The sequence below is a fragment of the Salvia hispanica genome, chromosome 2, assembly GCF_029641045.1.
Source record: "Salvia hispanica isolate PSC_SH4W2 chromosome 2, Shi_PSC_v1, whole genome shotgun sequence".
Lineage (NCBI taxonomy): Eukaryota > Viridiplantae > Streptophyta > Magnoliopsida > Lamiales > Lamiaceae > Salvia > Salvia hispanica.
Window position 1 is genome coordinate 19,487,394 of NC_142693.1, and position 22,075 is coordinate 19,509,468.

Consider the following 22,075-nt stretch of genomic DNA (forward strand, 5'->3'; position numbering starts at 1 on the left):
AAGCACAGGAGATCATGACACTTCCACAACGAATAATTCAGAAAAGCATTACAACCAGAATGAGTTTAAAAATAAAATAAAAATGATAGAAATAGAGATGCATTTCCAAAATATTGAAATCATGCTACTGAGCCAGACAGTTTAGCAACGATCAATTCAAAAATCTAGCTCCAGCAAGATTGAAAAAAGCATTACCTACCAACACAAAAATATCCAAATTTCAAAAATCGAATTTATAAAAAAACAGAAGCAGAAAACCTTTCGGCCCCAAAGTCACAGAATGATCCCCGAAAGCAAAGCATCTCTGCATTTTTTGTCAGACCTGCTTTCACCACTAGCATCGTCTTCCTCGAGCCTTTTCTCTGCCATAGCCCGTTTGCATTTGATTTTCCACGTAATTACTGAGCAATATCGGAAGAAGCTTCAAGCTGAAATTCTGGAATTGATGAAGGTAAACAGCAGTTGGGTTTTTGGGAGGGTTTTAGTGTTTTACTGATAAGATACTCCAATGTGTGTATTTTTTTATAATAAATTATTCATTGATATTAAACAATTATAGTATCATAACCTCGTTCACATAGTAAAACATTAGTATTGCTGTATTGGTAAGTAAATAAAGAAATCTTCATAAAATTTTAATTTTGAAAAAAAAGAAAAAGAAATGATAGATTCACATTTGTTCTTAGTTGTTAACCACTCTATTTATCAATAAACAGTGACAGAAAGAAAACAGCTAACCATTTTCATCCCATCAAATAAATTTATATATGCAACACGACACAACAAAACAAAACAAAAGGAGAATAACTGCAGCCATTTATCACCATTGTCCAAATGTTCAAACACAACAAGAAACAAGGAAACTTGAAAGAGAGAATAAAATATAAAATCCAAAATCCCTTCAAAGAAAGTGATTATTGTGGCATTGAAATTTGTCAGTGGCTAGCATCTTCTTCTTCACAGAACTTGGTGTAGCGTTCGGGGTCCATTAAACAGGGGAGGTCGCTGTCGTCCTCCAGCTCTACCTTTATGATCCATCCATCTTCGTAAGGGCTCGTATTTACCTGAACGAAGGTAAGAGGCAAAGATGTTTACATGAGTACGAGGACAGATTAGTTGGTGGAGACAATAATTAGGGAGGACATATAAACACAAAATCTGGCAGTTCTTGATGACTGATGCAAAGATTTATGTTTATATGCAGCTCTCATTCAAGCAACGGATTATCTGATAATAATCGAGACATGATAAAGATATGGATTTATAGCAGATGCACAAATATGTTACTTCCAAAGATAGTGTGGCAAAGAAAGGAATATGAGGATGATGCAGCAGCAACGACACAAAAAGGACGCAAATACATGGCTGCCAATATACATATAATCGTCGTATCATTTCCTTTTTTCATTTTGTGGAACAAAGGAAAATTAGCATGATATCAACGAGCGGTTTCTAATATGTATCAGCACAATACACTTGGATTTAACGAGCGGTTTCTAATAGTCCTCTTCATGACTCATGAGAAAGTAGACCGATGAATTTCCACTTGCTTGGTGCTACTCCAAAGATCTACAAATAGGTTAATTACATACAGGCTAGATCGGAATGAGAGGAATCATATTGCAAATTCAACTCCGGGGTCGCACATTCTTTTCTTATTATCTACATGAGGGAAAAGTTGTAACCACAGAACCTCCCCAAATCTAGAAAAAACATGCTTCATCGAGTCCATGGAAAAAAAAAGAGTACTTTCAGGATAATTGGGGGAGTGGGAGGCTGGGAGCAATCTATGAATAATATGCAATCATGTTAACAATGAGAATAAAGTTAGGCTAGTCTCAGAAAGGCTCACCAAACCAGGAGAATCACTAAGCTTTGTGTTAACTTCGACCACTTTCCCTGAAACAGGCGAGTTCACATCGCTGGTAGCTTTGACACTCTCAACAGCACCGAAACTTGCACCTCGCTCTACCTTACTCCCCTCCTCGGGTAGTTCGACGTATACAACTTCACCCAGGTGGTCTTGAGCATGATCAGTAATACCCACGGTAGCCGACTTCCCATCCACTCTCACCCATTCATGAGAATCAGCATACTTTAGATCCTTCAGAACTGCATTAATTGAAACAAAAAGCATTTACACAATTCACAATTTCACATATCGACTATACACACCATGGAATGTCACACTAATCACTAGACAGCTTAAAAAATTACCAGAGAGTGCAATGAAATCTGTACATTTCTCCACAGTCCAATAAATCTAATTATCCTTACCACCTCCAATTAATTTAGAGATATCAAACAAAGCATATCAAATTATATAGTATTCCACATAATGTCAACACTAAAAAACCAAAAAAATCACCGTAATTTTCAATGAAATCTCTACGGTGAGTGACGATTAAGGAAAAAAATTCATAAACATTAATCCACATTTCGATTCAGCCCACTGCAACTCTAATCAGCCATTCCACCTCAAATTATTTCACAAATATCAAAAAATCACATCAGATGATTTTAAAACACACACAGAGAAACGCAGATCGTTTCACAATCGGAGGAAATTCCAGATAGCTAACATTTCGCATCACAAATAAACGTCAATCAATAAAAGCAGCAGCGATCTCATAGAAATATAACGCCAGCTAACATATCGGAATATCAGATCCTTCATAGCACAACAGATCACAGTGTTTCCATCAAATACAGAAAATGCGCGACGTTAAAATGGTGAAAATGCCAAATCAAATATACACCGATGCAAATTAAACACAGAGAGACTTACCGGTAGCAAAGCCTCTGCAAGGAACATTGATCCGTAGGAAAGAAGCAGCTCTGGTTGCCCACAAACTAGTCGCCATTTTCAAACACAAACACCTGAATCCACCGCTTCGCAGCTCTCAGTGTGTGTGTGTTTTTTTCTGTGAAATATTTCGTTTAATTATGATTTTTTGGAAAACGGCTCTCTTAAAGTGGCGAAGGTTGGTAGGGTAAATCGAGCTACAATTAAAAATTAATTAAAATATTAGTGTTAGTAAAATGTGAAACTCACTTTATTAATGGGATAAATTTACTAATATACTCTATAAAATTTGAAAAATATAGTAGGAGTAACTACTATGTAGTTATTCTTTTGAAAAAAAAATACACTTTCTCTCATTATAGTAAGTAATCGACAGTAATTAAATAAATTACCGTTTTAACAAAAATAAATAAGGAACAATAATAATGAGATGTTGGTGGTTGATGTGTCAGCAAACCAACTAAAAAAGGTTGGTGAATTGTGAGTATGAGTGCTGTCCAATTATGTCCCAAATGCTATAATATAATGTAGTCATTCACAAAAGCATATTCAATTTATTTTTCTCAATATGTCGTTAGTGGAATATAGTAGTAGTGTATAATAATGTAACATAAAATTTTAATCAAGAGTGTTTAACCTGTGTCAATTTATTAGCATCTATTACAATAGTACAAAATATTTTTTCAAATTATCAAAATTCAGCGTAAACGCATTACACACTACTAAATTAATTCAAAAGAACAAATTGCACGGTAATAAATTGTTTCAAAATAACAATGATAACTAGTCCAAAGGTTTTTCATAGATAAAAAATACAATAGTTTAGTTACAAGTACAGAAGTTGAACTGAGTTCTAACCGGTTTCAATTTCCGACACTATGAGCTCAATCTCAACCGATAAAACTAGGTCGAAATCGGTCAGGTTTCGGTGTTCGATTAAAGGTGATAACTAGTGTAAAAAGATCAAATAACTCGACCCATCTCATTAGATGGTTCGATTCGATAGTCGACCGAACCGGCCGTATGCTCCCCCCTATACCTATGAATGGTTCTAATCACATTAGTAACTTGCTCTACTTGCTCATCACTAGAGCAAGAAGCTAGCAACACTCTAGCAGTCCCACTATCAGGATAACAACCACTATCAATCATCTCTTCAAATATCTCAATGCACCTAATATATTGCTTTTTCCTAGAGTATGCTCCAATCCTTGACGTCCACGTCACCGCATCCGCCATCAAATTCTTCGTCGCGATCGACGCGAAAACCTCCTCCATCCTCTCCACGAACCCCGCGCGCCCGTACACGTTTATCGCGATGTTGTACGTGCTTATGTCGGGCTTGCACCCGCCCCCGCCCTCCATCGCGGCCATCACCTCCTCCATTTTCTCGAGATGCCCTAGCCGGCCGTACAAGTTCATCATGGCGTTCAGGACGAACGTGTCCGGCTTGATCCCCGACTCCTGCATCCGCCTCACAATCTCCTCGCACCTCGAGACGTCGCCCGACCTCGAGTAGGCCGAGATCAATAGCATGTGCGATTTCATCGTTGGTTCTATCCCAAGACGATGCATCTCATCAAATACCGCTTGCGCACCTGATTTAAAAAATATAAAAAATCAATAAAAACATCACTTTACCTCAATTTTGGCAAAAAAAATCAAACCAAAAACCGAACACTCAAAAGTCAAACCTATTCAAAATGTTGCAGTAATACACCAACATAACGGATTTAAAAAGAGTACCTTTATGGAGACCGGCTCGACCATACGCGTCCAACATTATGTTATACGAAGCCCTATCTGGCTCGCACCCCATTTGTTGCATGAGCGAAAAGATCTCCGCTGCGCCATAAGGGAAACCTGCACGGCTGTCAACATCCACCTCTTAGACGGGATACGTACACGCCAAGTAGGTAGGGGGGCTTAAGCTCCGTCTACAATTTTTTTAAAAAAACAGCCCTTATCGAACCTGATGCCTAGACAATTATAAAAAAACACTAGAGCCCCTCCCAATATTTTTTTTTGCGTCCACCACGGGATACATACATAACATATATGCCAAGCAGACGCCCAAACGCGACAATTTACCTGTAGGCTTCCATGAGAGCATTGTAAGCATAGACATCAGGCTCAAGCCCTGCCTCTTGCATCAGCTCAAAAATCTCCTCTGCTTTCTCACACAAACCATCTCTTGCACAAGCATTCACCAAAGCAGTGTATGTGCAAATATTAGGCTTACATTTGTTAGCTCTCATCTCTTGAAACACCTCTAATGCCATATAAGATTTATTATCCTACAAAAAAAATTAGTATAAAAATTTGTCACCAGATTTTGATACTACTACTAATTTACTTATAAAAATAAAATAAAATTATACCTTCCCATATAAGTTGATCAGCAAGGTGTAAGTCTCAACATTTGGTACACAATTTTCTCTCTTCATCTTTTGGTATACAGCAAGAGCATGCTGAGATTTTCTTGCTTTCATTAGCCCATCAATATAGGCATTATAAACAATTGTGCCTAAAAAATCGAGTTCGTTAATGCACCTAAAGCCAAAGGTATCAGGTTCGAATCAATACGAACATTGGATATATACATACTGGGAGGAAAGCCGTTCCTTCGCATCTCAGCAAACACGGCCTCAGCGTGCTCCATCTTCCCGCACTTGCAATACGCCTTGACAAGAAGCGCGTATGTGTCCTGTGTAGGGATGCAACGAGCTTCAACGAGGTCCAAGTAGATGGTTTCGGCCTTCTTGAACTGTAGCTTCTGACCGTAAGCCTCTATTAGCAGATTGTAGCAGATAATATCGGGCTTGAACGTGCTCCGTTGCGACATCCATTCGCACAACTGATAAAAAAAGTTGCAAATATGGCCCGAAATGTTTAGGATCGACCGCACATTATTAGTTTGATATTGTCCACTTTGGACAAGTCACGCAGATTGTTTTCCTAACTAATTGAGATTGGACAACAATTATACTGCTTCCAACTTCCCTCATTCTCTTACGTGGAAAGGATTTGCAACCCAACAGAAATCAACGTGTTGTACCTCGAAAAATGACAATAACATGACAAAAACGACGCCAAACTCCCCATTCCCCGTCTCAAACGCCACACACGCGGCAAAAAAAAAAAAACAGAACGCTATGCGCAACGAGTGCTAGAGCACGTACCACTATGATCGGGTCCCATTTCTTGTTCAAACGAAGGCGAACCGCGATGCTGATCAAGTCATCCCAAGTAGTATTAGTAGGAGGCAGAGTGTCCAAAGAATACCAGATTCTGCTAACATCCTCCTCCTTCTGCACGAAGTTGAGTATCTCTAGTGCGATAGGGCTCAAAACGGGGAAGACCCCGTCCACAAATCCCGAGCCATACTTCCATCCCTGCCCTCTCAACGAGCCGCCTACACTCGCATTGCAACGACTCAGCCACATGTTAGAGAAGAAATAGAGCAAACTATTATGCAGTTTTAGCTGTGACCTTTTTTTCTTGAGACCTTTTTATGGTTGAAATGTCTCAATTTTCCACCTTTGTTGATGTAGAGGCTGTCTTTTTTCCACTTCTCAGTAGATTGGTCAGTGTTGGTACATTTTGGTCTTAAGTTGAATCCACATTCACAATTAGAGATAATGTAGTTTGAATAGTATTTCAAAGATAACCTTCATATGCCAAGAAAAACGCTCAAGTCAAAAAATGGCGAGTTAACAATACTTTAAACAGAAACAAAAAAACAACAAAGCAATCGTTCTATCTAAAATCAGAATGAGAAGTTGCGATATTAAACTCAAAATAATTAACGGGTGCCGCCTACCCTAAGCGGCCCACACATGTATTATGGGAATTTGCACTTCTAAGAAACGAAGAAGCTAACTGAACTTGCACTGTTCATCAATGGCAGATATCACACAAACCCATATAAATATACATTAAACTACAATAAAATTTGTGTCCAAAAAACTATTGATATCCAACAAAACCTTACGTTAAATAAAAAAAAACTTACATGAATACACAAAAATATGAAGACACAGCTCGATTTTGATTGCTTATTTGAGTATTCTATATACATTATGTAGACAATTTCTATGGATACATATAATTACATAATGCCAGTGTAAGAGATAATATGTGTGCGGTTCGGTTACCTTAAATTATCCGTAGCAGAAGAAGACAATTTGTGTGTGTGTGTTTTCCCATTTCTAAAATAAATAATCACATTCATTTAAAATGGATGATGCAAGATAGAGAGAATTCATATAGCTGGAAAATATTTAATCAATTTATAGTTTGCATTTAAAAGTTGTAGAATGAATTATAATTTGACAAATTTTATAGAATATATAATATGAACAATAGATAATTAAATCAAGCATTACAATTGAGGCTATTCAAATCAAATTACTCTCACAGGTTTTAACTTAATCAATGCTTTTTCGATGCGAGATTAAAAAATTGATATTTAGTGAATTAAATGGAAAAAATATTTATCAAGAGAAACAATAAATACATAAATATGAGAAAGAAAGAAGTAAGAAAAAACATAAAAAAATTAATTTTTGAGGAAATAATATAAGTTGGCACGGTCCCCAAAGAAACGCAAATTGATTATATCGAAATGAGAGAATGTACTATATCCGTCATATTCTGGATCATCTATCAAAATTAGTGTTTTACTTCTTTTGTATGTACTATATCTCAATAATAAGGTGTTCTTATTTTCACTTCAATCATTTTTTATTTCTCATTTTTTAAAATTATGAATTATTTTTTTTATCAATTTTATAGTATTAAAATATGTAGCAAATTATCTAGTGTAATTATTTTTTCAAAATATAAAACGTAGAAAAATGTCATGCCCCACTCCTGTATTCCCATCTTCACCACCTATACATATATATAGCTATGAGTCGGTATAGTTTTTTCGCCGCTCACTCAAGCTCTGAATATTGCAATGTTCTGATTCATGTATGCTAAAAACTTGATTATATAGAATTAAAAGGTAAGGATTAGGATTGGAAATCCAACAATTTGGCTACCCCTCGCTGAAAAAGAGGAGCAGTTTTCACGAAATCCTCTGTTTCTCGATTTTTCCGCTATCTCAATAACCCTAGCGAGTTGGTAAAATTGCCTCTTTTCAGTAAGCGTTGTCGTGGTAATTGTTGTTGTTTTCTGATTTAGAATATCTAGTTTTTTGAATGCATCGTAGCAGCTGTGGAATTCATGAAGTGTAATTTGCTGGATGTTTTTTTTGGTTTTTTTGTTTTGCATTGGTGTTCAATTTCATTCGGTAGTGTGTTTTGATCGCCATACCGCGATCTTCATTATTGCTACATTAATGCGAATTCCTGTTTGATTTGGAGGTATAGATTTATTGTTGTCAGTTTGAGGAAGGATCCAGATCTTCACAATTTTATAGCTGCTGTGATATTATAGTTACTGTTTAGTTTTATTCCCTATGATTGGTTCACGATGAGGAACACGGTGATTTCTCAATTCCTTCCTTGTATGTAGATCTATCAGTGGTTTTACTTGGAATTTTATGCAGAAATCATACATAGGTGATTCTTTGGTAATTAGAAAGTAATCAGAGATATTGAAATGCTCTGTATCACATATGATGCTTTAAACTTGAGAAGATAATCAATATTTTCCATATGTGCTTTGCTTGAAGTTCCATTTGATAGATTGTATCTCAAACCATTAGAAAAAATCTTTGCTATAGTTGATCTTTGCAATTTTTCTGCATGTTGGTTGATTTTTCATCTTCTCTGTGGGTCTCTCGTATGCTAATTTCTACAAGTGGATTGCAAATCCGCTTGCAGTTGGAGTAATGGACAACCATGGGCATGGTAACGGGGCTTCTGGAAATGTTCCTGAATTTGGTGCAATCTTTCTTTCAAACACTCAGACCAAAAAAGAATGCCTTCGACGGAATATATTTGCACTACCATCTTCGCATGCTGAATTTGTGAGACATGTTAAAGAGGGAATGGTTTTGTTCCTGTTTGAAACTAGAAAGAGACAACTCTTCGGAGTTTATCAGGCATCCTGTGATGGCGCGGTGGACATTAATCCCCACGCATTTAGTAGTTCAGGGCGGCATTACCCAGCACAGGTTCGCTTTAGACAAATATGGCATTGTGATCCAATCTCTGAGAAAGAATTCCAAGATGCTATCATAGGGAATTACTTTTGTGCAAGGAAATTCAACTTCGGCCTCTCTAAAGATCAGGTTAGAAAAGCAGGTTTCTTGCTATTTACTATTAACCTTATCAAGGAGATCAAAGCAGCTAAATGTTATTGTTTTCAATTTCTTCTTTTTTGTTTAGGTTCACAGGCTTCTTTATTTGTTCAGTTCAAAAAAGATAAAAAGAAACATCCCCTCTCAGCCGCAGTCAGAAGCTATTGTTGAAGTATCTAAGGACAGAAGGCTGGTAGGAGATGACAGAGACAGACATGGACTAAGTGAGACAGGATACATGGAATCTACTGAATATGATGACCATGTGAGCTCGTTGGCTAAAGGCAGAGAAGAAAACGTGTTGGTAGAGAATAGGGCCAATGCTGATGGGAAAAAATATCATTTTTCTCATGATGATTTTATTGCTAAAAGGAGAAGAATAGGTAAAGAATACCCTGAGCATTTTCTGGATCCTTTAGATGCGAGAGTCCGCGATGATTATACTTCTTTGCAGAGGAGTACATTGCGGGAGGACTATGACATACTCAATGGTCGGCAACAGACATTTGCAAGTGATAACTATGGGAGTTCCCTGGCTCAAGGCAAACGTGTGATTGATGATGATAGGTTCCTGTTAGATGATTCTGTGATAAGAGACTGCGATAGTAATGTGGTTAGGTCTGTTTCTATTAGTGATCACGACATGAAATTATGTAGGCAAGAAAGAGGAATGGTAAAGGATTATGAGCGGTTGATGGGGAGGAAATCGGAAAATACCTTTGATCCTTCTACCAGCCATTTCCATAAAATAAGAAAAACAAATGCAGCTGGGAGGTTTCAAATCGACGAGAATGAACCTCGTCTTGGAACATGTTTTTCCGGAGGCTTATCTTCCAAAACTGATTTACCTCCATGGCATTGTGGTTACAGAATTATTGAGGGAAGGAAGTACCCAGTTCTGGAAGGAAGATCAACTGAAAATATGGTGGATAAAGGTCCACCTGCACTGGCCACAAAAGATGGAAATGTTGCGGATGAAGACAGGCAAGTATTAGATAATGCAAGGTATAGAAAGAGTGAGAGAGTAGATAATAGAGAGGCTAGTCATACACATAGTAATCCTGTCATTTCAATGAAGTACCCTTGTTTCTCCAAGCCAGAACAAAATTTATCTTCATTTCCTGATAAGTTTCCGAAGAAACAGCTCTCTCAATTTACCGTCTCCAGTAATTTTGACATCTCGCCCTCCATTTTTGAGGATGCAACTATTACAAGGACTGTCCCTTACTCACCTGATCACCCCAGTCTTTCTCATGGATGCTCCTCGTCAAAGGAAGCTAACCGATTTTCTACTTCAATGCAAAAAACCCACCCGCGTGATGGTTCTTTGGGGGACTTCTATCCGCTATCTAGTAGTAATAGGTTGCAGCTGTATCCTTTGGAACCGGAAAAATCTATCATACCTCAAGATGCCACACTTGGATATAGAGATAATGGTTTAGCGATGAGCACACCAGGTCTCCAGAGTTCTTTGCTTCGAGAATCTTCCAGTTCTTTTGTAAACCCGGACCTTTCTATGGACATGGATCTGAATACATCTGCTCCTGTTAATTACAGACGGTCGTTGTCTTCAAGGCTTTCTCCACCCTGCAGTGATCCTGAGAACTTTGAAGGCAAAAAAGGTTTGTTGGCTTATTACTCCAAATCAAGAGACCATAATTTCAAATATGATGGATATCTTCCTGAGGCATCAGAAAATAAGAGAACGCATGTTCCTCAACATGGGATGGACATTTTTGCTGGCAAATATTCCATTTATTCCGAATCTCAAGATCCGGGCATGGATATTTGTCAGCGAAAAAGAAATTTGGCGATTTATGGGAATCAGCACTTCAGATTGTCTAGAAATATGAATCCCATGGAACTCCACAAAATTTCTGGAGCTAACTCCACTCTTAAGAGGAAAAGTGTTTTTACTCGTTTGTCTTCTACATCAACCCAGTTTAGTGAAGAGAGAAATGACATTGATGTTAATCTTCAAGACTGCTATATCAATGCTACAGCTGATGAACTCATGGAGATGTTGAAGCAGAATGACAATCTGTCACCGAGAAGGCTCGGGAAATCTGGAGTTGTTGGACAACAAGCTAGAGAAAGTGCAGACCATGAATATAAAACCCAGTATCATATGGAAACTGAGCACTCTACAATGGAGACGGAAAGGCTGAGTAATGCAACTCAAGCTACTGCAGATAGTTCGGATGAAATCCCTAAAGAGACTCGAGCTTTGGATTTCAAACGCCGTAGTGAAAGAAAGTTGGTTGGGACTAGTTCTGGTTCAGCCTCTCATAATATTCCCACTGGTGCTAAAGAAGAGGTCAAAAGTTCCACTAATTCTACTTCAAGACGCAAAAAGTTGGTTAGACCTGCTTTCGATAAAATTGATCCAGCTAGTGATGCTGCCACACTTGGTACTAAAACATTACAGCCTCATGCTTCAATCCTCGTGAAGGATGATAAACAGAGTAGTGAAACAGCCACCAGCTTACTTGAGCCTGAGAATCCCTTCAACGGTACCAGGTCTAGCAATGTGTTGGCTCCACACACTCATCAAGAGGGGGACTGTAATAAAGAACCCCAATGTCCCAAGGAGAAAAATGACGCAGTATCTCAAGTCTTGTCATCTACTAGCGTTGAGCATGGAAACGATGACCTTCATGTTGGTAAAGAACCCCCATGTCCCAAGGAGCAAAAAGACGCATTAGCTCAAGTCTTGCCATCTACAGGCGTTGAGCATGGAAACGATGACCACCACATTGGTAGTTCAGAGGTTCCAACGGAAACATCTCAACAGTTGATTTCTGATATTCAAACTTCCGTTGATGGAATTTCAGCCGAAGATACTGATGATACTAACATCACCAGCCGGAACCTTCCGGAACCATCTTTTGAAGGGTCCGAACCTGGTGCTGGTTCCAGGAAGGAACTTACTATGGAGAAACATCTGAACAAATTAAAAATCATACTAACTACTATGAAAGATATGAAGGCTTCTTCTTCTCAGTGAAGCCACAGCACATGGTTTTTGTTCGTTACATCATCTGTAGTCTTATAGCGCGTTAAAATGCTTTTGGCAGATCTGTGTACTAGCATCAATATGGATGTCCCTGTGAAGGTCTCGAAAGCCAACCTGGCACGACAGCTGATCGGTCAGGCTTATACTTTTTTCTTTCTTTTGAATGATTTTGGTGATATAAGGTGGGATTGATTATCTGCTTGTTGTCTCATTTCATATACTGATGCCCAAATCAGGATTCCTCTTCTGCTTCATATTTTTTCAAAACCAAGTTTTTCAAATCTCTCTCTTTTAAAGTAGATGTTTTCTGGTTACATATATGTTTCAGTGTCCACAAATCATTTGTGTGTGAGATGTATCTAAAAACATTACTACTAATGAAGAAAAAAAAAAGTTGATAGTAAACAAGATGATGGATTTCTAATGATGGTATCGAACACTCACTCAATGGCCCAACGTATGTACGTTTTTACGTCGGATGTTAATGGGTTCGTGTTAATATCCTATGATCAGATATTAACACGGACGTAGAAACGTGTATGCATTGGGCCACTAAGTGATATTTACCTAAATTTAACCGGAAAAAAACAAGTACGCACTATGCGAGAGAGAGGGAGAGGGGCGTGAAAGAGAAGCATGGAATCTCCTATAGCTTTCTATGTTATCGTTACATTGCCTTTGAAAAAAAACAGAGTTGTCAATATACTATTTGCCTGGATAACATTCTGCTAGAATTAGAATATTTCAATTCCACAACACCTAGATAACATCACACACATTCCCATCATCCTTTTATCTTATCTTGTATTTCGTCAACTACTCCATTGGTCCTGTTATGTGGTTGTCCAACTATAACCGGCCTAATTCGATAAAAGAAAACTTCTATATACGAAAATTTAGTCGATTCTAATGAACTTTTGGCGAAGTCATCAATTTTTGGTCTGTTTTCCATGATTTTGCCATTTTTTTCGAATTGTAACTGAAACCAGAGACATTCTCAGTTTTGGATCGAAATCGCTGATTCACAGTTCAGAAATATCAGAATTGGAATCAAACTAGTATAACTGATACGCCAATCCGGTTTAGCCGGGAAGCACCAATTACAGTTCCAAAAAAAAAGGCATTTCCAATCCGGTTCCGAATTTTAAAGCCGGTCCGATTTTAAACAGGCATCTCTCCGATATCATATTTGATATATTAACACTATTAACCTTCTATCACTTCCACAAAATAATTCACACTAATATGGCTAATTCGTATGTAAAATACCAAGTTCGTGCTTCGTTCAAAAGCAAAAAAGTTAAGAAAAGAAAGAGCATTCTTCGTTAATAGAATCATGATATCTAATTAATTTTCACATCAATACTATTTCTAACCAAAGAAAAGGGAAATTACTTTCAAATAAGCCACGTGATTCCATGCATCAATCGACAACTAGACGATGACTTTCCACGATTAAAAGAATGTGATTCCATTACAAGATCCTCCAAATAGTCAACGCCACAAACCACTCTCAACTCACTATAAATAGGGCATGCTTCGACTCTAACCGAAATCATGTCGAAAAACAATGGAAGCATTGATTAATTTTGAGAAGAGGAGAGGTCTAGCATGAAAGATGCAGAGGCTCATTGGACAGCCAGGAATGGCTTGCCTATAGAAGCCTTCGCCACGACATCAGATATAATTATATGTCGTGGCATGGCTTCTCGGGCAAGTTTATTCCTGGTTAACTGATGGCCTCTGATTGCTCATGCTCGATCTTCTTCTTCGATGATGATGTCACATTGTCTGAGTATTTGGATGGCGCGACAAGAAAGAGGTCTAGCATGATGGATTGGAGGCTATTGGGTTAGCCAGGGATGACTTGCCTATGGGTTTCTTGCACATACTTCCAATTGCTTTTGGATGTTTGGTTTGGCTCATATGCAAGTAGGAATTGGCTATCTGATGGCCTCTTATCATTCATGCTTGATCTACTTCTTTTTAAAAAATGCATTAGTTCATTGTTATGTTTATTTGTGATTGTAAGTGATGTTTATTCTTATCTCTTGATCGATCGTCTTTTCCTCAAAAGCTCGGCCCTTGGGCCTTGACAATGTATATTGGGTCCGTCTCCATAGTGTCAAGATTACATTGCAAACCACGGGTATGCATTTCTCCTCCACTCTTGTGACTAATTATTCTCAAAAAAATCTCATTTTTGCTTATCCCATGTATCTCATGATTATTTTTGTAATGAACCGAACTCCACCATGTATGCTCGTGATGGTTGGGTTCTCATGTGAATTATCTCTAGTGTATGTGAAATTACACTCCCTCTACCTATAAAAATAGAAACTTTTAGGATGATACGGGTTTTAATACATACTTAATTGGTAAAGTAAGAGAGATGTAGAAAAAAAGGGTTATCAAAATTAGAATTGTGCTATTTTTATGGGACAAATGAAAATAGAAAAATGTCTATTTTTATGGGAAAGATGGGATATAATGACTTTGCATATATGTAATACTATGATATTACCTAATGGCTAATGCATTTATAGTGGTAGGATTCACACAACTCCGAACACTTCAACACATAGATTTAGAATGAGATATTTATTTCACTTAAACAACTACAAAATTCTTTTATCAAAATTTGTGTTGTCCATAGAATGATCACAATGTTTTTGCAGATGATGTGAGTATTATATAGATGAAACACATCCGTCAACATATATTTATATCTCATACTACTAATAGTTGATCCATAAATGAAACTCAAGAAGTCGAACACAGTGAAAAAGATTATCGCATATGTTGAAAGGTACATGCAGCCTTCACCGACATTGGATGGCAGACGAAGAACAATATTGAACCTCAATCCTAAAGGTCTGGGCTAAGCTACTGCACCTTAGACCTTACAACAACTCCAAAAGTCAAATTTAATGAAGTTTTTCGACTCTCATGGACCGACGGTGTAGACGTGTAATCAGTAAACCTCCGAGCCACGTGAATGTCTTATCCTATACTATTGTATTTTACACAAATCACCTATCCTACATTTTTATCAGTCTCATCGTGTTTCACTATATATCATGCATTACCATACAATACAACATGTGATAACAAATTGAAATACTAGGCTTATTACGGAGTATTAAACTTCAAGAGTCAAATAAATCACTATAAAATAATTATTGAATATGTATATTCACTTGGAATAATTACATTTATTATGCCAATTAATCACCAAAAAATTAATTAATCTGAACTCATTGTGCCAATAATTAAAATAGGCAACCCAATTAATACTCCTATGTACACTTAATTCTTTACCCCAATTTTCAATTTAGCAAAAGGCCCTATGTTAAAGCCCATCCCATCTCTCTCTCTTTCTCCTTCATTTCCGATCTCTCTCTCTGATTTCTTCATCTCAAATTCCGGCGAGCTCCTCACCGGATCCCCATTCACGCCTTGGATCAGCTCAGGAGGCTCAAACAAAAACACAAAATCAAGGTCGCTTGTTTCCTAATTTGTTTTGCAACTATCTGTTTCGATTCCAGTTTCATTTTCACGATCCATTTCACATGAAATTGACCGGATGGAAAGTTGAAATGCACAATTCATACACTGTTTCACATAGTTGGAAGAGATGATTTAGGTCATGTGTAGTGTTCTGTAGAAAACTGCGAAATCTGATGATGTGTCTGCACTATCAAACTGTATATTTTTGTGTTGGATTTTCTGTGATCAATTGGTTTTGATGTGAAATTAGGTTATGCTTTCTATCGGTTTTTCTGCTTCTACGGTTTAGGCTGGCTTAGTTTGTGGAAAATAACAGAAATTGGATGTGTTATCTATTTTTGAATTGTGAAAATCTGATAAGGAAAAATCATTGCTTGTATTAAGCACAGGATTGGATAACATTCATCTAGAATTAGAATATTTCTATTCCATCAATTCAGATAATGTAACTTAGAAAAATTTCTGATGAAATACACAGAAGCTCTATTCAGCTCTCTCCTAAATCCGCTAGTGGATAACAAGAGTGATGAACTTTGTGAAAATGTCTTTTTTCCTGATTAACTGCTATGGCAATGCAAATTTCAAGTCGGTGAATAATCTTACCTTTGGCCTTTTGACAGGTAAACATCATTTTACTGCTGGCGCTGCCCTCATCGCATGCTTCGTCAACTCCGTACGCGGCGGAGGCCCCGCTACGGCGCGCACATCTGCGCCCTAATCGCGGCGGTGCTCCTCCTCCTCTCGGTGTCTCTCCTGTACAGCCGCCTTTCCTTCTTCAGTTCGCAACCCCAACACCCCCTCCATCACTCACGCGACAACTCCTTCAACCCTCTCCTCGACGATCTCGACTCCGAAACCCTCACCACCACCAATCCCAATGACGATCGCATTGACGAGCTCGATGACGTCATTTTGGAAGAGGGCGGTAGCAAGAATAACGAGGAAAACCTCGCCGACGAAGAGGATGATGACTCCACTGTGCAGAATCAGGGCGCTGCCAGTAAGTCTAGTTACTTTTTTGACCATGTGAACAGCGTCGTTCGGAGATCATTCAATCGGCGTTCTATTGATGAATGGGAAGACTATGTTCCTTTCAGTTTGAAACATAAGTCTGACTTAGGCTTTGGCATTGATGAGTCTAAACTTGTGTTTGGATCGGACGATGTTTTGGTGGACGATAAGTTGAGAAAAAAATTGAGTGAAGTGAGGAAAATTGAGGATGCATTGCTGTTGAAGGGGTCTGTTTTGAGGGAAGGGTGGGGAGATTGGTTCGAAAAGAAGGGTGATTTTTTGAGGAGAGATAGGATGTTCAAGTCGAACATTGAGATTCTAAATCCTTTGAATAACCCAATGTTGCAGGATCCTGATGGAATAGGTGTAACTGGATTAACTAGAGGAGATAAGATTTTCTTGAAGGGTCTACTAAATGAATTTAAGCGGACTCCGTTCTTGGCTAAGAAGCCATTGGCTGTTTCTGAAACACAAGACGTCGTTATAGGCGAAAGAGGTGCTGAACATGATAAGGAGGTCAATAGAGTGGAGAGAAGAGCTTTGACCAATGACAATATTCGCATGGTGAGGAAGAATGAGGGTTTAGAGAGAGAATACTATGCAGATGGCAAGAGGTGGGGTTATTATCCAGGTTTGGATGAAAGGCTGTCGTTTGGGAATTTTATGGATGCTTTTTTCAGAAGAGGGAGATGCAATATGAGAGTTTTCATGGTGTGGAATTCGCCTCCATGGATGTTTGGTGTTCGGCAGCAGAGGGGTCTGGAGAGTCTTCTCCATCATCACCCAGACGCATGTGTAGTGGTGTTCTCTGAAACAATAGAGCTCAATTTCTTTAGTGGATTTGTGAAAGATGGGTAAATTCCTTTAATTTTCAAGTTTTTCTTTTTTTATTATGTATGTTTTGCATGTGCTTCGTGTTTCCATGTTGGGATGCATGCGTTTGGCATACAACATCAAGGATTTTTGTCCATGGCATGCTTATGTTAACCATATTCTTGCTGATCAAGTGCAGTTTCATCTTTTTTGCTTCTGCTGTGTAATTTAGAGTTACTTTTTAAATCTTTGAAGATATAAAGTGGCTGTTGTGATGCCAAATCTCGACGAGCTGCTGAAAGACACACCAACACACATATTCGCTTCAGTTTGGCATGAGTGGAAGACGACAAAATATTACCCAGTTCACTACAGTGAACTAATCAGGCTAGCCTCCATCTACAAGTAAGCAATTAGTTTAAATTTTTGCTTCTATGAAGAAATACTGCTTTAATTAAATATGCATATGAAAAAAGATAAGAGATCTTAAATTTGTGTACTGTGATTTCTTGATTAATGAGAGATGAAGGGAAGTGTTTCCCTGATTAGATCATGATGTGCCAGTATACTTATATCTTGTATGAACTTTCTTTATGGATTCCCTGAATGTTTTTCTTTATGAACTTTAGGTATGGTGGAATCTATCTTGATTCAGACATTGTAGTGTTGAAACCTCTCTCCGAACTCAATAACACTGTTGGATATGAACACGAGCTTGGTGATAAAACTTTGAATGGTGCGGTGATGGTGTTCAGAAAGCACAGGTAATATAGAAACTTCCTTTCTGCTTCCGTGTTTTGTAACTTTTCAACTCACTCTTTATGTATCTCAGTCTCAACTATCATTCTGCAGCATTATCTATTTCTACTTAGTGCTTCGAATAAAGCAGTAGATTCTTAGTTAACATTCTTAATTTCCACGCAGTCCTTTTATCTTATCGTGCTTGGAGGAGTTTTATGCGTCATATGATGATGCCCAGCTGCGGTGGAATGGAGCTGATCTTCTAACTAGAGTGGCCAAGCAATTTTTGAGCAGCAAAGACGTTGCTGATGTGAATGCTGAACTCCGGTTGCAACCATCTTCTGTCTTCTTCCCCTTCGACCATAATACAATCTCTAGGTATATACATTCTCACTGCTTTCTAACTTCATCTTATTTATTAATAACCGGAGAGGAAAATAATCGTTTTGCCAACTTGCCTGGATCTGTTTGCTATAGATTATTTACTACTGAAGTCAGCATCAATTCTTATGACATTTACCGATATGAGTGTTTTGGTTGGATCAGCTCGGCATAAGTTTAGACTATCTCGTTTCCTTGCATTTTCATTGAAGTGTCAATGTACTAAAATTCCGGGTCTTTGTTTCTTGAAGTGCTATCCGCTCAGACAACATTTTCTTGATGTCTTGCAACATTTTTTCTCAGATACTTCACTGCTCCGCAAACAGAGATCGAAAAACACGACCAAGATAATCTCTATAACAAAGTTATGCAGCAATCAGTCACCATTCATCTATGGAACAGCGCGACGTCTGCTCTGATCCCGGAGCCTGAGAGCCTCGTTTTTAAACTGCTTAACCTGTATTGTATCCATTGCACTGATGCATTATGAAGATCTAGTGAAGGAGATCATGTCTCTTTTGCCTATTGCTGTCTGTACTCTGTATAATGTATATATTTAAGAACCTAAAGCAATTTTGGAATGTATTGATGCGGCAAAATATTCAAAAAAAATTAGTTTTATTGTTCGGATTTAGATATACATGTAATTTTGTATTAAATCAAAAAAATTATCATTCCTATATGTTGTTCATATTTTTCGACCAAATGACATCTTTCTAAATAAATGGATAACATTGATTAACTTATCATCGACGACATTCACAAATGATTTTTCAGTTATCATATCTGATATAATTTCACTAACAAAATTAATCATGAAACATTTGAGAGTAAATTCAATATTCATAGTTTTTTCTGGCAGACTTTCAAAATGGCAAAATGGACCATATATATAGACAACAAACCTACTAGTCTACAACTCTATAACAAGTATACTTATCAATCAACATAAACACCTAAAAAATCACCAATACTCATCAAACTTAATTGTAACCAGAAGTTGTACAAAAAAAAAATCACCAATTGTCTTCAAAATTAATGATTACCAGAAGTTGTACAAAGCTTATTTAATCCAATGCATTAGGCCCAAAGCACCTCCCCCTCACAGGGTCCCACACCCACTGCACAAGGTACTTCCTCCCCTTCACCCCATTAAAATTGAACCCATTGCCCTTTGAGTCCTTACCCACATTTCCAGTATAGCCTCCACCAGCTCCACTCCCATACACACCCAAACAAAAATCCCCTATCTCGTTCGGCGCGAGCGGGTCGTCCCCCGCGTACCACGCGTTGATCAGCGGATTGGTCGACACCTCAGCAAGCTCGTGCGCGATCACACTGATCATCCCGTCCGTCCCGGGGTCCCCATTGGGCGGGCCCATAACCCCGCTCCCCGCCGGCGGCGGCAGCCCACCCCCGGGCCACGCGAACGGGTAGGCGCACATCCCGGGGCACTGGGCCCCGCTGTTGCCTATCCACGCGTACGGCACCGTGGCCCCCGCCACTGACGCGTACGTGAAGTAGTGGAACCCGCACACCGCCCTGCAGAAATCCTGTACCTGGACATCAGGCGATGTCAGCACCAGGTACAAACCGTTCCTGTAATTGAGGGGGAGCGTGCCGTTTTTCGATGTGACAGCATTCTTGATGATGGACTGCATAGATAGTCGTGTCAGGCTTTTTCCATGGGAGTAGACGTGGTCGCTGAACTGGCCTGACAGGGCCACGTTTTTTGTCACGTTGGAGCCAGTCTGGTCGGTGTAGAGGGTCACGGTGCTCCACCACTCGGCCACCGAGGGAGATGGGGCCGGCGAAGAAATACTAGAAATAAAATCCCTTATGGTGGATTGATGGTTGGGATCCCATTTCCCATACCATATTATGTAAATATTGATAGGGGATGTAAGAACCGGCCCCATGTGATATTTGAGGTCTATGAGGTTTGATGAACCCTCATGGTTCTTTTGTTGGTTGAAGGAAAAAATTGGATGGTTTTGGCTTCTTGAAATTGGAAGAGAATGGAATAGTGAGGTGTACAACACTAGGGCTAGAAGAATTTGGTTTTTCAACATTTTTTTCTATAGGATTAGACTAGGCTACAAATATCTCTTATATATAGGGAGAGGAGACATTTCTTGTGGTGGGTAATGGGAGCATGTTCTACATAAATCATGTTTCATCATTGCCAACTTTTAATTAATGGCCATGTTACACTTTTTCTTCTTTAATTATTCGTTTCTCCACATTTGAAATAAGGCTGAAATAGAAAGTTGAAAATTTATTTATTGGAGTTTACGAAGTTGTGATTTATTTAGATTTTGGTTTTTAATGCACTATGCGAAGGGTGTTTAATTATAATAACTGTGAAAGATAAAAATTGAGCTAGCATAAGAGGTGAAGGAGCTGACTCAGAGCTGAGTAGACTGAATGACTAAGCATCTAGTCAGCATCAAAAAGTGATCAATTAATTAGCAGTTTGTTAGTCGTGGAGCTTGCTTTACTAAATATCTTAGTGTGATAGCTGATAGTATAAATAGTAGTCTCATATCACTTTGTAAGATTGATTGAAGCATTATCAATAAAAATCTTTTTCTTTATGGATCGTATGAATCCTATTTTGATAGTTTCTACATGGTATCAGTAGACAATTGTTGCTTCCGCTTGTTTTCTTCTTCTTCTTCGCGATGAATCGTCGTGGAGGTGGAAATGCAGCTCCGATTCCTCCGTTCGAAGATAGCTCGAGTCCTTATTATCTTCATCCCAGCGACAATCCGAGTTTTCAGCTAGTTCCTCATGTTCTAACTGGCTCCAATTATATCAATTGGAGTAGATCGGTCACCACAGCTCTTTTGGCGAAGAACAAGCTTGCGTTTGTCAACGGTGTTCTTCTTCGGCCGGCTGATGATGATCTATTGTTTCCGGCGTGGCTTCGATGCAATAGTATGGTGGTATCGTGGCTTCGGAATTCAATTTCACCTCAGATCTGCTCAAGTGTCATGTATATTGACAACGCACATGAGATCTGGTCCGATCTGCGCGATCGCTTCTCTCAGCTCGACACAGCTCGAGCCTATCAGCTGCGACAGAGGATTATGTCTCTTTCGCAGGGGCAGGATGATATCAACACCTATTTCACCAATCTGAGAATACTTTGGGATGAGTATAGGCATTCTCAGCCGATTGCTTGGTGTATTTGTGGCACATGCCGATGTAACAGTGCCTCTAAGTGGCATACCTACCAGGAGGAAGAGTGTAGCATGCAATTTTTGATCGGCCTCAGCTCAAGCTTTTCTCAGATCCGATCAAGTATTCTGTCTATGGTTCCTATGCCTCCTTTATCCAAGGTTTTCTCTCTTGTTTTGCAGGAAGAGAGGCAGCGCACAATTGATGGAAGTGCATCGCCTACATCTTCTGTTATTTCCTCAATGAGTGAGCAACCGTATTCTGCTAATGCTGCTCAATCATACAATAAAAACCGTTTGTGTTCTCATTGTGGCAAGACTAACCACACAGTGGATAAATGCTTCTCACTTCATGGTTATCC

At 38.7% G+C, this 22,075-nt stretch overlaps 4 protein-coding genes and 1 pseudogene across 7 annotated transcripts; 2 read left to right on the plus strand and 3 right to left on the minus strand.

The window, feature by feature from the left end:
- Positions 1-795: 795 nt before the first annotated feature.
- On the minus strand, positions 796-2,948 carry LOC125207260 (glycine cleavage system H protein 2, mitochondrial-like). Its single transcript, XM_048106530.2, has 3 exons — positions 2,789-2,948; positions 1,853-2,112; positions 796-1,064 (listed from the first exon to the last, which is right to left on the minus strand). The coding sequence occupies exons 1-3, from the start codon at positions 2,862-2,864 to the stop codon at positions 936-938; spliced, it is 465 nt and encodes a 154-aa protein (XP_047962487.1). The 5' UTR covers positions 2,865-2,948; the 3' UTR covers positions 796-935.
- Positions 2,949-3,590: 642 nt separating this feature from the next.
- On the minus strand, positions 3,591-6,955 carry LOC125209540 (Tetratricopeptide repeat (TPR)-like superfamily protein). Its single transcript, XM_048109145.2, has 8 exons — positions 6,822-6,955; positions 6,299-6,477; positions 5,989-6,221; positions 5,414-5,663; positions 5,188-5,333; positions 4,898-5,103; positions 4,553-4,677; positions 3,591-4,404 (listed from the first exon to the last, which is right to left on the minus strand). Coding segments are annotated over exons 1-8 (1,776 nt in total). The 5' UTR covers positions 6,824-6,955; the 3' UTR covers positions 3,591-3,769.
- A 731-nt stretch (positions 6,956-7,686) lies between these two features.
- On the plus strand, positions 7,687-12,389 carry LOC125201728 (DCD (Development and Cell Death) domain protein). 3 transcript variants are annotated; one of them, XM_048099963.2, is made up of 3 exons: positions 7,687-7,817; positions 8,641-9,050; positions 9,148-12,389. In XM_048099963.2, exons 2-3 carry the CDS (start codon positions 8,649-8,651, stop codon positions 12,064-12,066), a joined length of 3,321 nt encoding a protein of 1,106 aa, XP_047955920.2. In that variant the 5' UTR covers positions 7,687-7,817; positions 8,641-8,648; the 3' UTR covers positions 12,067-12,389. The 3 variants fall into 3 exon arrangements, with proteins under 3 accessions (XP_047955920.2, XP_088922026.1, XP_047955919.2); XM_089065900.1 differs by having other exon boundaries at positions 7,696-7,970; XM_048099962.2 differs by having other exon boundaries at positions 7,696-7,936.
- A 1,288-nt stretch (positions 12,390-13,677) lies between these two features.
- On the plus strand, positions 13,678-19,171 carry LOC125203119 (uncharacterized protein At4g19900-like). Of its 2 annotated transcripts, none has more exons than XM_048101408.2 (6): positions 13,678-15,576; positions 16,206-17,450; positions 17,665-17,814; positions 18,039-18,173; positions 18,334-18,528; positions 18,835-19,171. In XM_048101408.2, the coding sequence occupies exons 2-6, from the start codon at positions 16,243-16,245 to the stop codon at positions 19,019-19,021; spliced, it is 1,875 nt and encodes a 624-aa protein (XP_047957365.1). In that variant the 5' UTR covers positions 13,678-15,576; positions 16,206-16,242; the 3' UTR covers positions 19,022-19,171. The 2 variants fall into 2 exon arrangements, with proteins under 2 accessions (XP_047957365.1, XP_088922326.1); XM_089066200.1 differs by having other exon boundaries at positions 13,678-14,224.
- A 183-nt stretch (positions 19,172-19,354) lies between these two features.
- On the minus strand, positions 19,355-20,631 carry LOC125203133 (protein EXORDIUM-like 7 pseudogene; annotated as a pseudogene).
- Positions 20,632-22,075: the final 1,444 nt, after the last annotated feature.